The sequence below is a fragment of the Conger conger genome, chromosome 7 (assembly GCF_963514075.1).
Source record: "Conger conger chromosome 7, fConCon1.1, whole genome shotgun sequence".
Classification (NCBI taxonomy): Eukaryota; Metazoa; Chordata; class Actinopteri; order Anguilliformes; family Congridae; genus Conger; species Conger conger.
The window spans coordinates 18027168-18040841 of record NC_083766.1 but is presented as its reverse complement, the minus strand read 5'-3'; the positions used below and the strand labels follow the sequence as shown (position 1 = coordinate 18040841).

The 13674-nt window shown below is 44.4% G+C and overlaps 1 protein-coding gene across 1 annotated transcript in view; it reads left to right on the top strand.

The window, feature by feature from the left end:
- LOC133133909 (glypican-4-like) overlaps window positions 1–13674 on the top strand; it is a 40844-nt gene that overhangs the window by 15139 nt on the left and 12031 nt on the right. The window contains exon 2 of the mRNA XM_061250197.1: window positions 9083–9241. Within this exon, the coding sequence (XP_061106181.1) occupies window positions 9083–9241 (159 nt within the window). The remainder of the gene's footprint in view (window positions 1–9082; window positions 9242–13674) is intronic.

Sequence of the window (13674 nt, the reverse complement as noted above, 5' to 3'; positions counted from 1 at the left end):
AACCTTTAAAAAATATCTTTTAAAAGGTTTTGGTAGAGATTAGTCTAGTAGTTCAACTGTAACCCATGTAACACAGTAACCCATTTTGTGTTTACTCAACTGTGTGTGTGTGTGTGTGTGTGGAGGGGGTCATGTGTACACACAGACTGTGCGTCTCCATGTGTATATGTCTATATGTTATGTTCAAACATGTATGTCTATGTCTTGGTCGGTGCCTTGCATGGCAGCCAATCGCCGTCGGTGTGTGAGTGTACATTTTAGATTTTACATTTTAGTCATTTGGCAGACGCTTTTAATCCAAAGCGACTTAAGTGCATAGGTTCTTCCACAAGTCAAAGCATCACATCCTTAACTAGGAAAATACAGAGGAAGTGCTGTTTTAAACATATAGTCATAAGTGCAATCTTTTTTTTTTTGGGGGGGGGGGGGGGGGGTTAGACAAGAGGGATAGGGATATCACAAAGGGGGGTGGGGGAAATCAGGAGGGAGGACTAAGGTAGAGTTTGAAAAGGTGTGTTTTTAGTCTGCGTCGAAATAGGGGGAGGGATTCTGCTGTCCTGACAGTGGTAGGCAAGTCTTTCCACCACTGAGGAACCAGAACGGAAAACAGGCGTGAACGTGCAGCTCGACCGCCAGGTGCTCGTAGTGAGGGAACCATAAGGCGACCAGAGCTGGCAGACCGGAGTGGTATAGCTGAGGAGTAGGGAGTGATCAAGGGAGTGATCAAGGATTGTATGTAAGGTGGGGCAGTCCCCTTAGCAGCCTGAAATGCCAACACTAGGGCCTTAAGTCGGATGCGTGCGGCAATAGGAAGCCAGTGGAGGCCAATGAGAAGCGCGGTGACATGAGCATGAGCATGAGTGTGTGTATAAATGGGTGAATGAGAAGCATCAATTGTACTGCGCTTTGGATAAAGGCGCTACATAAATGCCAACCATTTACCATTTACCATTCTTGTTTCAATGTTTTTACATTGTAGTCTCACTTGAAAGCCATAGGTGTCAGAATTAACAATGAAATAATCTCAAACGGAAGTGCAATTGTCAAAATGAGTGTACTTAATTTAGTTTCTCAGTCTAAAGGAACTATATTGTCATATATATTATCTCTTACCGCTTTGCCATCCATCTGCGGAAAGCGGAAAAACGATCAATTCAGAAGAGATGCATAGTAGTTGACCATAACAAGTTTGGGAAACTGACTGTGAGGAAGATGGTGACGGATGCCATAAAGAACACAAGGATGCAGTTTGCTGCAGTTGCACACCGGGGACCGGGGTTCGATTCTCGGTCCTGCCAAAAAGCCAAGTTTGGCCAGCTCACGTGGGGCAGCAATAATTGGCTCGCTGCTCCAGAGGGAGGGACTTGGCGGGGTTATTAGATCGCCGCACAATAAGCACCTCGGGCGCCTCGGAATCATGGCAACGGGCACGAGACGAGACGGCTTGAAGAAGGCGTGTCGCTCTCATTCGGGCCGCCGAGGGACGGGGTACGGGCGGTACATCTAATACAACTACCTCCAATTGAATCAGACGAGGTACAATTGGCTACCAAATTGGGAGAAAAAGGGAAAAATCTGGAAAAAAAAAAAAAAAAAAGAACACAAGGATCACAGTTTAAGAATTGCATACATTGGTTGCATGCTTGGGTCAAAAAGAACCATAAACTGGCACCCTTTTGGAAGGGTGGCATGAAGACTGCCCTAACTGAGCATAATAAACAAAGGAACGTATTTGGAGTTTTTCCAAACATCATTGGAATTATGACTGGAAGAGGGTGCTATGGTAAGATGTGACCAAAATTTAGTATTTTGGCCATACACACCATCGACATGTTTGGTGGCAAAAGAGGAATACACACAAGCAGAAGCACCTAATACCTACTGTCAAATATGGAGGTGGGTCATTTATGTTTTGGAGAGATTTTGCTGCATAGTAAATTCAGCAGTACCTGGACATTTTGGCAGAATGTCTGGTTATCTCTGCTAGGAAGCGGTGACTTTGTCATAGGTAGATTGTTCTGCTGGACAATGACTCGAAACATACATCAAACCCGTGTATTTGGGTCCTCAATTGGGATGGACTTCTATTAAGCAGTAAATAAAAGCTAGTCAGTCTTTCTATCAGCCATTAATAAAATAGTCAGCCTAATGTTAATGAAATTCAACAGCCTAATAACCATATACTAATAGCTTGCTGATTTTATTGACTGCAAAATAACTCCAGACATTGTGAAATTACACCGCTTGAAAGCATCAACATGTACAGTACATATTTGTTAAATGTCAAATGTCAGTGGGTTGCTTATGCAACTAAAGGGCAAATATGTGTCTGCATTGTGAAAATATGGACTAATATGTATTCAAGTTGAAATGTATGCAGTTTGTATTTTGCCAGCAGTCTACATTAATTACTTTTGTAATTACTCTTGTAATAGGTAATGAGAGGGAAATGAGCCTAGCTTTTATGTGCGGGAAAAGGTTTGATGTATGTGTTGTGTTGTCTAAAAAGCTTTTGGGAATATTTTGTGGAAGTGGTTTTAACTGTCACAAATTTATTCTGCCTTTAACAAAATCACTCGTAAACCTGACATTCCAGTAGATAAAGATTCCATAGAGATTTCATAGGGAGTGCAGGTCACTCTCAGTGGGGATATACCATTGTTCCTCCGAATCATCTCCATTGAAGTAGCCTCTAATAGAGGTATCCCGTGACCAGAACCTTCAGTTAACACGTTGTGAGGAGGATGGCACCGCCAAGGCTCGTGTGTACCTACATGTTTCAGAGAGGCCTATTTAAAGAGAAGCAGCTGTTTCCTGATGAGTTAAGCTAACAGTGAACTTTGGGCTGCTTGGGACATTTTTTTATAGTCACTAGAATGGCACAGCTCAATGTGCACTGCATTAGCTGGAAACCAAAGGCAGACGTTGCAGTCTAAAGTAATGGCAGTGTTTGTATAGATAGTGCGGTGCTTAAAACGTGCAGACAGTCCTGTCTTTGCACTCCTTTCAGCATGCTGGGCTAAGAGCTCTTTTTTCGAGAGTAGCCTGAGAGTCTGTGACTGGGGGCTCATGGGAAACAGGAGACGAGGGTGGGGTTGCCACCCAGCGCAAGTGAAAATTCAAAGAGCGGCTTTTACGACTATTCTGGAGTCTGGAAACGACTGAGAGCTGTTAGCCCTGGATAGACAGGCAAAGCCTTGGGGTATGAAAAAACTGAAAGAAAGCAAGGGGGGTGGGAGAGGGTGGTAGCTTTGGGGAAGATGAACACGTACGCATGCCACAACATGAGACACAAAATGGGGGCAGGGGGACAGATAGAAGTGACTTAAGTTAGACGTAAATATGCTGTAATTAACCAAGAGCTAACCAATGCTTTTTGTTATTAGTTGGGTCTTAGACTTGCTTTATTGTTAAACTGGTCCCAAGGTATAATTTAGGTTTTAAATTATTTGAGGTTTCAGAAAGTTAGTCGACCACCATCTTTAAAGTTTTAAATATCTGTTTATGTAGGTGTCAGTGTTTAAGCTGATGGACGCACGCAGATGCGTGCACACCCACACACACCCATATGCACACACACACGCGCACACACACACACACACACACACGCACACGCACGCACATGTATGCACACAGGAACATGTGCACTTTACAACCTCATGCTTAATGAGAGGAACAGAGGAAGAGGGGAAGAGACATAAAGTTTCACAACTCCCCCTTCCCCTGCCACAGTAATGAACCAGAACCAATGATTGAAGAGCGAAGAGATTGTGTTTGTGGCGTTTGTGGTGTGGCTTGAGGTAGCTGTCTGTTATTGTGGGTGCTGTTTAGGAATGGGCGTGGTTATTTGAATTAACCGGTTAACCAAAATCGACACTTGACCGAAGTGGCCAACGTCTTAACTGGTTAACTTTTTTATTTTTTATTCTGCATTATGGCTTCATAATTACCGTAACTTAAGGAAGGCTTGTAAAAACATTTTTCAGAGTGTTCTGTATTCTTAATTGCTTTTGTGGGTAACCTACAGCAGTGCGGTTGTAGAATTTGCTTATAATTTGATCATTTAATTAATACGAAAACCATCCAACGCAGCAAAGTAGGCTAGGGCAACATGTTGAAGAGGATAATCGAATAATTAAAATGTTGCATCACACTAAATTTGCCTATAACAGTTCAGCAACAGTGTGATATATATAATGCCCATCAAAGACACCATGACAAATATCTAGATGAAGGAAAACAATAGCGATCTACTAAACGCAAGTTAAACCATTAAAGAGCATATTGTACTGCTTGTACTCACTTGTATGATTCCTAAAGGCCATGTTGGCTCTTAATTTTTGTTAAGCTATATAAAGGCTTTCCTGAACTCATCGAGTTGTTAGAGCCTGAATATTGTGATGCATATTATCGAGTGCCAGGAGTGCATACACACATGGTGCATACATATACACTCAGTTAACTTGTTTGTGAATGCATGGGCACCTGATCCCAGATGACTTTCTCACAGGAGTCCTCACAAGTGTGTGAAAACAAGATGTGAGGTCTGCTTTCCGTGTCCCTGATTCTGACCTTATTTGCGCGCACCTGGGTGCGCGTGTGAGTGCTCCTTGGCTGTCTGTCGAGAGGAAGACTGAACGGTTAGAGAAAAATGGCAAGAAAACATAAACTGTTTGGATGAGCGGATCTGTACAAGTAAACGCTTTGCACCCAGATGATGGTGGATGGCTGACAGATAGCGGAGTGGGTGTGGAAGAGATTGAGACCGGATGGAGAGCCGGACTGCTCTGGTTCCTTTCAGAAGGAAAATCAGAGGTCCTGACAAAGAGCAGCCAGTCTGCTTTTTATCACTCTCCCACAAAGTCATGCTGCGTCTCATTTGCTCTGACACTGGAATGACAATGTAACTGAGTGAAGTTGTAGAGATGGAGTAGTCTCCAGAATTGCAGAGATTGGTTGTGTCTTGCGGTCACCAAGTCTATAAAGTGACTACTACATATCAGCAAACTCTTTGGAAGGGTGGCAGGAAGACGGCCCTTACTGAGCACAATGAACAAAACCCAGAATTTGCCAAACCTCATCGGTATTACGTCTGGAAGAGAGTGCTGTGGAGAGAGGAGACCAAAATGTAATGCTGTGGCCATACACACAATCAACGCGTGTGTGTGTGTGTGTGTGTGTGTGTGTGTGTGTGTGTGTGTGTGTGTGTGTGTGTGTGTGTGTGTGTGTGTGTGTGTGTGTGTGTGTGTGTGTGTGTGTGTGAGCAAGAGAGTCAGTGGGAGTGAGGCAGTGTTCAGTGCTGTGAGACAGCGAGGTCAAGGGACACAGCCTTTCTCAGAGGAGTGGCTGTTAACCCCTGATGGTAGGGGGGGTAGGGGAGTGTGTGTCTGGATGGAGGAGGGTGGGTGGGTGTTGTGGTCTAATTTGGGTTCTGTCTAGTAGGCATTTTCAACCTGCCTCTGCCCTCACCAAGAGTGGTTTGAGGTTCAAGGAAACAGAGGAGGGAAGTGACTTATTTTTAAGTTCACGGAGGAAGCTAGCTACCCACAGTGTGAGTGTAGTCGGTAGGGAGAGTGTATGTCTGCCCGAGCTTTAAAAGCTAAAGCACAATGTAATTTAGCGCACATGAAATAAATGGTTACTTACTGGGCATTACCTTCCATCCCTGTATACCAGATGATCATGTAGTTCTGCTGGAATAAGGGGGGTGGGTTTAGATATTGTAGGAAGGTAACCATAGAAGATAAGGTTGAACATGGGGCTGGTTTGTTGACCCTTGCCCTTTCACTCTTTAGATAGGACTGGTTCCAAACCCCTTGGTTGAGGTCAGCTGCCCAAAGAGGAGAAAAGAACCCATTGTACGATGCATTCATTTTCCTGTGAGCTGGACAGTTTAGTAGTACAGCTTCTGGATTTCTGTGTAACATATCTCATTGGAATACTGTATGATATGATACATTTCCATTTCGAAACTGAAGCTTCTGGCAACTTGTGTGAAAAGAATGTTGTGAAAACATATCTATAATCTGAGCCCCTGCCCACAGAGAAGATTACCTAACTTTGCCTACCACAAGAATGGATATTCTCAGAACTAGCTGCTGAATGACGTAACGTTATCAATAATAGCTACCTAGCTACTTTCGTGGCTAAGTTTATTACTTGCTTAATTGGCTGGCAAGTAGAAAATCCAGGTAAATTAGTGTTGAAATGTAGACCCTTCTGTCCAGCAGAAACAATTGGAGCTCTGTGGCCTTCAACTTCACCCACTTGCCACTTTCCGAATTGTGCGCCCATATTTACTCGTTTTAGTGAGCTCTATCCATTTTTATTTTCTTCTTTTTGGCATTACGTAGTGGGAGCAGCTTGTTTCGCTGCATTGTAAACCACTTGGCTTTGTAAACACTAAATCTTAGCCAATCCCTGGTTTTAGAACACAGAATTTGAGGGTATAAACACAGTCTATGTATGGTGCTGGATTTCTCTGACAACCGCTCTTTCCATGATTGTTACGAATTAACCACGACCATTCCCTAATATCATTCTGAAAATGCTTTGATTTTTCAATCGTGGGCCGGTACAGCACAAGACGGCACCCTAATTACACTATCATTAAAATAATGTTGAGTTGGACTGTTTTGGGAGAGGAAATATCTTAATTTTCCTTGGTTACAATTTCCCTGTAGTATTAGGAAAGGTGGCAGTGCAAGGGGATTTGAAAACTTACAAAACTGAGAGAAACAGATCTACAAAAAGTGGAAACAAATTCTTTTTAATGTAACTTGTGTTTTTTTTTGTGGTTTAGCTCAATGCCAGTCTCTTTTTGGCTGTACTCTTTGGGACTTTAGTCTGTTGCACCATGTGAAACTAAAACCAGCCCGTTCCAGTCTCCCTTTCAACTGACGGTTCACTCCAGGTTAAATTGTTTTGGAAAATGGATCAAATTTGCTGCCAATATGTCCAAACTGTTTATTTCTTGTCCGTTTGGTTTAAGTGCAGTGGGTCTAAGAATTTGTTTGAATCTTATCTTATTTAGCTTTTCCATCTATTTATCGTCTTGTTTTGGGTCATACTGCACGGCTGAAAAGCGTCAGTGGGGTTAACGGTCTTGTAATTCATAACCATTTTTGGATTCATATCATCGTCCCATAGTTATTCTGGGGTGTGTGAGTCAGTATACTAAAAGACGTATGCATGTGGTTCTGTCTTGTGGTCTAAAGATGAGTCAAAAATATAATAAAATAATGAAATTGAAATGCCAAAAAAAGAGCCATCAGGAGATGGGGAGAGAGCAAGATGGGTACCGAGAGACCGAGAGAAACCTGGGGCTCCTGAGTTTGTGTTCCATAGGGTGAAAGAAACCTGGGGCTCCTGAGTTTGTGTTCCATAAGGTGAAATATTGCACAAAGCAGACCTTTCAGACTCCACAGGATGGAAAGAGTGGGGGAGCTGACATGGTCCTGGAGGTTATTTAATTCTGCACCTTTTGCTGATGGAGGGAAAGGGGGCATTGCAAAAATAAACAAACCATAAAAGCATCAGTCTTTGGGACTTGTAGCACTTGGCGGGGCTGAACTAGGTTCTGCGGGTGTGCGTGCTTGCCTGTGTGCACACTGATGAAGCTGATTGCTTTATGATGATGAATGCCTGTAATGTACAGATGATATCATTTTATAATCAGGGTGTTCTGTAAGGGGTCAGTCGTATCGATGATGCTGCACTATAATTCATTGCAGAAGTTCCATGCGCATTCTCTGAATTGTTTGTAGCTTGCCTAGACTTCTTTTCAGTTCGTAGTCTACTAGCTAAGTTAACGTACGATCACACTTTAAAATAAGGGTACATGAATTGGCATTAACTAATGTAGTTAAGATTAATTTATTGATTTAATACATTAATTAAGCATGAAATTGCATTTTCATTAGTTCATATATTAACTGCTAACTAATGTATTGGTTACAGGAATATTTATACATTACTAAATGATAGGATGGACAGAATTAATTAACCGTTAAAGGATTTAACTAATGTTGTTAACATGAATTAAGAGATGCACAAATGCATAAACAAAGCTGCACATATGAGTCATTAGTTGGTTAACAACTACATTAGGTCATGCCAATTCATGTAACCTTATTGTAGAGAGGAACCCTGCACGAGTGGCACATATGACAACAACCCATCACTCAGTGAACCAGAGGAGGGGAAATTCAGAAGAGGGATATTCTGCCAGCCGAAACTTTGGTGATGCTGTGGCCAATTATCGGTAGATTTGCGAGGCATTGCAATGTATGGCACATGAGGGCTACGAAAAAGGAATTTAATTTAATGCCCGAAAGAGGGGGTCCCTTTAATTGGCACAGTTTTAATTGGGCCTCCTGGTGTGAGGCTATACGCCTTATTGAGACAACTGCGGCGAAGGTATGCACTGTACGGCGCACTTTTGTTTGCGGCTTTCATCGCTTTCGAACCTTGGCAACCAACAAATACCCCGAAGAGCGGTATTGTGGGAATTTGAGGCCCGGTGACCTCTCGGGTAGCAGATGCCTCCTTGCGGAGTGTCCCAGGCCAGCTCCGGACCGCTGGCACCCGGAGCCAAGCGGACGGTTGGAATCGGAGGGCTGAAAGAACTCTTGTTCTGCCAGGATTCCAACGGCCGCGTTTAAAAGAAAGATAAACACAACTTTGGGCGCTGGTCTGCATTCCGCCTTCAGAGTTTATTCTGCCCGTGTTAATTTGACATCGCAAGCGGGCTCATTTGGGGGGAGGCATTATTCTATCAGCCGGGGCTTTCCCTATGGGTTGCCTTTATAGAATAGCTGTAAATCTCTCTGGAGGTTGAAGTGCTGATCTAACTTTCACCAGTGTATCATTGAGAGTGGTGGAAAGGGAGAGGTTTTCTTTATGGATTGTATGGTAGTGAGAGGATAATGTTGTTATCTTCCTACTCCCATGACTCTGCTGGTTAGTCATCCTTGCCCAGAATGAAGTAGCAGAATAAGCTGAATTTGTCAATTTGTTTATGCGTGAACCCCCCCCCTCTCTGCACCATGGAGTTGACCTGTGACCCCTCCATCCCGTGTAGGTGCCCACCTGAAGGTGTGTCCTCAGGGCTTCTCCTGCTGCACGGTGGAGATGGAGGAGAAGCTGAGTGAGCAGAGCTGCACTGACCTGAAGGCCCCAGTCAACCAGCTGAGCAACACACTGAAGAGCACCTTCACCCAGAGGCACCAGCACTTTGACCGTGAGTCACACGCACACAGACGTAGTCAGATGCATGCATTCAAGCACACTCTCTCACACACACACACACACACACACACACACATATACACACACACTCATGCATATATCCACACACACACACACACACACACACACACACACACACACACACACAGAAGTACACAGTCGTGCGCACGCACTCACAAGCTAACACACAAGCACACGCAGACATGCGCACTGTCGCATGCATGCACACATGCCCTCACACAAGCTCACACACACACACACACACACACACACACACACACACACACGCACACACGCACACAAGCTCACACACACACACACACACACACACGCACACAAGCTCACACACACACACACACACACACACACACACTCGCACACACACACCCACACCCATGCACAAGCGCTCATATGCTAACATACTGCGTATGTGCGTGAGCCGATGCACATGAGGCTCAAGCTTCTTCACAGTACAAGCTTTTGACTTTGTGCTAGGGGTGTAAATCTATCATCGGTCACGATATGTGCCTGTTGAGTCATGAAATCGGTCCATTTTTCCCACTTCAGCCATTTTTGCTTTTCTTTGATTTCTATTTCTTTTATCTGTGCACATCCAGTTACTGAACAAAATGGTGAAACGCCTGAGTGAACTCACTTAAGGTGGTTTTGGGCCACCCCGTGTCACCGTTAAAAAACGATCGACTCGCACTTAGCTGGTTGGGAAGTGGAAAATGCTAGATCATTCCAAAACTCATAAAAGCTCGTTTGAGTTCAGATCTGGTGATGAGAAGGCCATGACATACGGATGATATGATTGCCATGCTTCACAAAGCACGTTCACAAAGCTCTGTCCAGTAGACAATTTCTTGCTCTCTGGATGGTGGCATCCTGACAGACACCACTGTGTCGGACAGAAATACTTCAACATGTGGTGAAAATTGTGAAAGTCTCCCAAGATGAGCGTGTATCATGGAGGTAGCTATAGTAACAAACATAAAATGTGTGGAAGTGGGAGCACGGTCTGTCAATCATAGCTAATTGACAGTTCTCATTACCACGCCCAGACAGTTTGGGTGAACCTTTATAGTTGGAAATTTAGGCTTGGTAAAAATAAGTTTCAAAATACATTTAATTGACTGAATAATAACAAAAATTATGCACATTTGTTTTGTAGTTGCCTAAAGGCAACTGGCAAGTGGCACAATCAACCACCATGTTACACATTTAACTTTAAATCTAGGAAAAGATTGAACAAAGACCTGCAGTTCTTAATGAATTTAAGTGGCTGATTTTGGAATATGGTGTTCTTGCCGACAGCTGTACATTTCAGTGTGGCACTCTGGGAGGCCAGGGGGTGACATTAGTGGCCAAGAATGGGTGTCCCATTACAGTTTAAAGCTGTTACCACACCAAATTGGGTGTCTGATTCTTCTGTCATCACCATTGCTTCTCTATACACACACAGCCGCACACAGAGATGCATGTGGCTGCAGACATGTTTGTGTGGTCTGGTATCACTGTCCCTCTCTGGACCCCTTGCAGAGCTCCACTACAGAGCTGTGTTGGGCTTTCACAGGTGACCCATTTTGAAGAATTTTGATAGATATTTTTTCTTTTTATTATTTTAATTTAAAGCTATTTGTATTTATTAGTTAAATATTAAAATATGGGGGTGTCTCAGGGGCGCAGCCTGTAGAGCACTGACCGCATGCTCATTGCGAGCCGCGACGTCGGCAGTTCGAATCCGACCGTCTGACATTTATCGCATGTCTTTCCCTCTCTCTCGCTCCCATTCTTCTTGTCTCTCTATACTATATACTGTCCAATAAAGCTGAAAAAGGCCTAAAAAATATCTTTAAAAAAAAATTATAATTAAAATATGTCACACCCTGCAGCATTTGTTAGCACCAGAGGGGAGCAGCAACACTTTAGTCAACTAAACATACGTGAAACTAGAAATATTAGAACAAAATCGTTATGAAATGCTTCGTTTTTGCTGGAGGAGGCTATCATATAACTAATAACATTAAGCATTTTTTGATGTTTGGATAAGCGATTGGCTTACAGAACGTTTATGCATTGATTTCTATGAGCTTGGGTGCATACCACAGGGCCAGGTTGACTTAATAGATGGCAGGGAGAGCAGCATCATTTCAGGATGTGTTCCATGTCAGGGAGAGCTGAAGAAGAGAGCCTTGCACACATTTTAGCCTGTGAGCCCCTCCTCTCCCCATTTCATGATGGGTTTTCATCCTTTTCCCCCTTCTTGGGAAGTCATTTCCGTGCTGCCTGTCTGTAGTCCCTCCTGCATAACAGCTTCCTTCATTTCCCAGGTGGCTGATGGGTGGATAAGCATCACCATCAATTCCTTTATTACCAGTCTGTGAAACTTGTATATGCCTGTATATGACATCATAACACAGTGGTTCTCAAACTGGTGTTTGGACAGAATATTGTCCCCTTTTTAAGCATACTTTGGTAGATTCATTTCTGTATTTCATTAATGACGTTTTACACTTGAGGATAAGCTGGTTTGATCTGGCCTGGTTTATGAATCAGTAGTGCTACTGGCATCATTGCATTTCTCAAATATTGATATTGACCACAGTAGCCATGTGTTATGTAGACCCCTGGAGGTGGAAAAGGGGCAGAATGGCACCTTTTTGAAGACCCTGTTTTTATGTACTTATTTATTTACTTAATTACTAACTTAACGACTCGCCTTTCAAAATGTGAGGCGTTGTTCTTTGTACTTGGCTATCCTTGGCACAAACTTTGTAGTCCTGCGTGATTTCCAGTCCATTAAAAATGAAATTAACCCTGCAGCTGTAAATCCACTGTAGGCTGCATTTAATTTGATTATCAAACTCCGCTTGGAATCCAGTAAACCACCGGTGGCATCACAAAGTTGATTAAAGGACAATAATTACAGTCTGCGTCAGCGGCATGAAAGGACACTGCTTCTTGTGTGCCTATGCTCCAATTTTGACCAAATAATATATGTATTTCTGTTGTGACTGGAACAGTAAACTTTAATTTCAATTAAAAAATATGTATATGAATGAAAAAAAATTTGTAAAAAAATTAAATGCGTGTTTCCAGTTTTGTTGCCCCAGTGACTGGAGTAGCAGGATCTGAGGGAGGAGAGGGTAAAATTGGTGTGAATATGGATGAGGGGGTGATGGTGGTCTGGGACAGGACTGAGAGACATGGGCAGTTTGGGGGCACGTGGCTCTTCTGTGCGGTGAAGAGACGCACAGGGGCAGAGAGGCGGGTGGACGCACGCTCCTTCTGAGGGATGTGCGGAGAAAAGGGAGGCGGGGGGAGGCGAGGGGGGGGGATTCCTGCCGCTGCGCCTCACCAGCGACTCCGAGCAGGAGCGTGACACCCCGGCCCAGCTGCCCGGAGCTTTTTATCTCCCTACAAAACGCACCATTCTCCCGCTCCGTCACTAACCTTTCACACACATTCTCTCCGCATACTACCGAGCAGCAGTCATTTTTATGGGAACCCGTTCGGGAGGAGCTAGCCCGCCCGCAAAATTGGCTGACTCCTGGAAAGCGGGCGGGAGAGGGGAGGGGAGACCGCTTTAATGACTGAGCGAGGGCCTTGTGTAAGCCTGACTTCATGTTCCCCAGCCCGCTCTGAGTTTATCAGCAGCTGCGACATTACCGCTTACAGCGGGGAATGCAGTTTCCCTTTTCTGTAGCAATTACTTTCCCCCTTTTTCTACTCCCCAATTTGGGTTAGACAGCCGCTCCTCTGGGGAGGGACCCCCCCCCTCCCACGCCGTGTGAGAGCTGGGACTCCCGGCCTGATGTGGAGCCGTTTCCCCGGCACATTCCGTCTTCCTGTCCAGGTGTGATACAGACACTCTGCAGCGCTGGGACTTCCCCGGTCCTTGTGCGGACATTTTAAAACGTCGCCGTCGATAATGCACCCCCATTACTCAGCCAGCCCGCAGCCGGTCTTTCTTCTTTTGGGGCGCAATTCCGAACGCGGTTTGTAAACATTTTTAAGATTGCAGCCTTGACCGTTCCTTCTCCTGGGTGTAAAGGCTGCTGACCCGGAGTACCTCCCTTTGCTAAAATTGCCCTGTTTAGGACTCTGAGGTAATTTCAGATATGTGAGAAATACAGGAGGAGTCTGTGCCCGTTTTAAGACGTTTTCCGCAAACTATTAGACAAAAGGCTGTACGTAAACGCTGCTGGGGTGACGGTTTTCGTATCATATCGTGTGTGCTGTGAGCTGAGGGTGAGTTTTTGGTGTGCACTTGGAAAGTCAGTGTGGTTTTATCTCTGTGGTGAGGGTGTATGGGGGACGTATGGTGCCAGTACAGAGAGGCTCAGGGGGCAGAAGGAGTCCGTGGAGCCGACAGTGAAAGTCCCTGGATGCTGCTGGGGCTACATGCTCTGTTGATGGCGA